A 2,630-nucleotide genomic window follows, 5' to 3' on the forward strand; every position below is an offset into this window, starting at 1 on the left:
ACAGCCGCACCTACCGCAACCAGTTCCAGTATTTGGTCAAGTGGAAAGGATACGATGAAGGCCAGAACAGTTGGGAACCGGCGAAGGACCTCACTCACTGTCAAGAGTTGATCGACGAGTTTCACGAACGTAACCCCACCGCCCCACGTCGGATCGCAGCCTCTATCTTCCGATCCCTCCCCTGGCAACCCCTTGTCAACTTCACCGCTGCCGCACCCTCTGACCTCGAATGGGCTTCCGGACGACACCCCGGCCTAAGGTCCGTCGGGGACCGACGGACCTTAGGAGGGGGGTAATGTCACGGACGTTGGACAGACGCCCCTTTTTGCCGCCCATTCCCCTCCCCTTGACGCCCACCTTCCATTTTCGGACCGTTTCCTTTCTTAGCCCATCCCAGTTTGGACACTGTAGATACGTTCCCACAGCCGCATGCTACGTTCCCGTGATCGCCATGCCCTTGCCTTTTTGTTCTCACCCTTTGTTCTTCCTTTGTCATCTTCACTGCCTCGCTCTCGCGCCTTGTCTTTGGTTGCTAAGCAGCCCCTCGAGTATATAAGGACCTCCTTAGGCACTCCCTAGTCCCCATCTCGACCTCTTGGTCATTGAGACTAGGTGAGTGGCCATAGCGTGTATCTCCCTTCGTCTGCTAATGTATAACTTGGTCATTGGGACTAGTCTGTCGCTGTCTGCGTGAAGACTAGCTTTCGCAGGTCTTGTGCCTTCGTGCCAACCTCCGCTCTACCCCCGTCGAGTTTCTTGCTACGTTCATCCCTCCCTATCTCTCTCCTTTCCTTTCGGCTCCTTGCCGCTCGCCCACGGGGTCATCGCCGAACGTCGACCCGAGTCTACGCGCCTAGTCGCCGCGACACTGACATACTATTACTGTACGCTCCCGAACTACCCATGCACATTGCATACCAGCTGAGCGCTCTAACACATGGGTGTTTATGGATAGCATGATTCCTTGAAACATATGTCACACTGGCAGCAGCAGTACTCTTCCGAAACTGCTGTTTGTAAAGCATTTCGACCTAGCAGTACGCATATCCTACAATATCTGCATTATGATCGTCATTCTTGTAATAGACACATGCATGACTATGAATGAGTTTCTATTTTCACAGGTGGTCCGAATCTAGCAGCATATAGTGGCGCCCCGATGTGTTCCACTCTGTCATGATATGCAGAGATATTCCAACTCACTCGTGTTGCAGCGCCAATCAAATTAGCGACAGAGAGAAGTTATAAACCAATCTCCAACACATATCGAAGGCCAAGACCAGATTTACCACTCTACAGAATGTCCTTGTCTATAATGAGCGGTCTAAGGAAGGCACGATACTTCCTCTACACATGCCTTCTTTTCACCAAGTCAGATATCAAGACGACATTGATACCGGTTGTAAGTGACCTCTCATCGATCACAAGGCATCCTTGTGACAATATTGTAGAGCTTATTGGCTTCCGCGTCGGCACCCTTGAGGAATGTTTCTCGTCTACCCCATGTCCTTTTCTGGGTGTGGCTTCACCTCCTCCAATGCGACCTCTCCAATCAGACTATGGATCCATATGAAGACGAACAGAACAAAAACTATAGACCCCTTCCAGCAAAGCGCAGATCTCTGCAGGAAGCCCTTCAATTCCGCTGGTACATAGTCCCAGCATGCCTGGTCCTCTCTGCAATGTACAGTGCGGAAGCGGTCTATGCAAATATTGCTCTCGCTGGACTGACCGTCTTGTATAATGAGTTCCACGCACACAGAGGGCACTGGGTGCTCCGCAACCTCGTAAACACATGCGGACTTGCGTTCTTTGATTTAGGAGCGACACTTATTGCAGGTACAGATCCTGTGGCATTGTCACAGTTTTCTCGTGCCACGTGACCAGGGGGTCATGTGAACCAGGAGGGATGCTCACCTTGACCACAGACAACTCGTATCGGAAAGTGGAGGAGCCAGGATCGAACCCAGGACCTTGTGGGGTCCAGGAGCGCCCAGCCTCATTCACTGGCAGGTGACTCACGCGTCTGCAGGGGGGCTTACTCATCGGAGGAAGCCCGGACTTAGCATGACTCAGGTGTTAGTCATGAGGATGCCATGTGACAGGTCAGAAGGCAGGGCACGAGTCAGAAGACTCTGACCAAGCAAGGGACAATAGGTACTGTTAGAGTTCACACGAGAGAGAGAAGCTGAGAAGCAGGGAAGGATGATGATCGAGGGAAAAGAAGCCGTAGCTTATATACATGATGTAGACTAGCAAAGCGTAGAGTAGAGGATCCGCATAATAGAGAAGACGCTTGACAGCCTGTCAAGCGCGTGACAAAGGGTACAAAGACAGCGTGCCCGCAATATTCCAACACTCCCCCTCAACTCTGTACTGGGAGGATACCGAGTTGCGTCCGAAGAAATTGAAAACGATCGCGTGCGAGGGCCTTGGTGAACAAGTTGGCCGAATTGACGTCAGTGGGGCAGTATTCGAGTCGTATGGTCTCGGCGGCGATGCATTCGCGAATGAAGTGATGGCGGATATCGATGTGCTTGGTGCGTGCGTGCAGAACATTGTCTTTGGACAATTCGATGGCGGACTTGTTGTCGGCGTTGAGTTTCGTGGCCTCGGTCGGCGCGAAGGTG

The 2,630-nt window shown here is 52.1% G+C and overlaps 1 protein-coding gene across 1 annotated transcript; it reads left to right on the plus strand.

Moving 5' to 3' along the window:
* Nucleotides 1–1,300: 1,300 nt before the first annotated feature.
* Nucleotides 1,301–1,883, plus strand: DICSQDRAFT_73107 (uncharacterized protein; the record flags this gene model as incomplete). The annotated part of the gene is made up of 2 exons (XM_007371493.1): nt 1,301–1,402; nt 1,452–1,883. 2 exons carry the CDS (start codon nt 1,301–1,303, stop codon nt 1,881–1,883), a joined length of 534 nt encoding a protein of 177 aa, XP_007371555.1.
* Nucleotides 1,884–2,630: the final 747 nt, after the last annotated feature.

This window comes from Dichomitus squalens (assembly GCF_000275845.1).
Source record: "Dichomitus squalens LYAD-421 SS1 unplaced genomic scaffold DICSQscaffold_110, whole genome shotgun sequence".
Taxonomy (NCBI): Eukaryota; Fungi; Basidiomycota; class Agaricomycetes; order Polyporales; family Polyporaceae; genus Dichomitus; species Dichomitus squalens.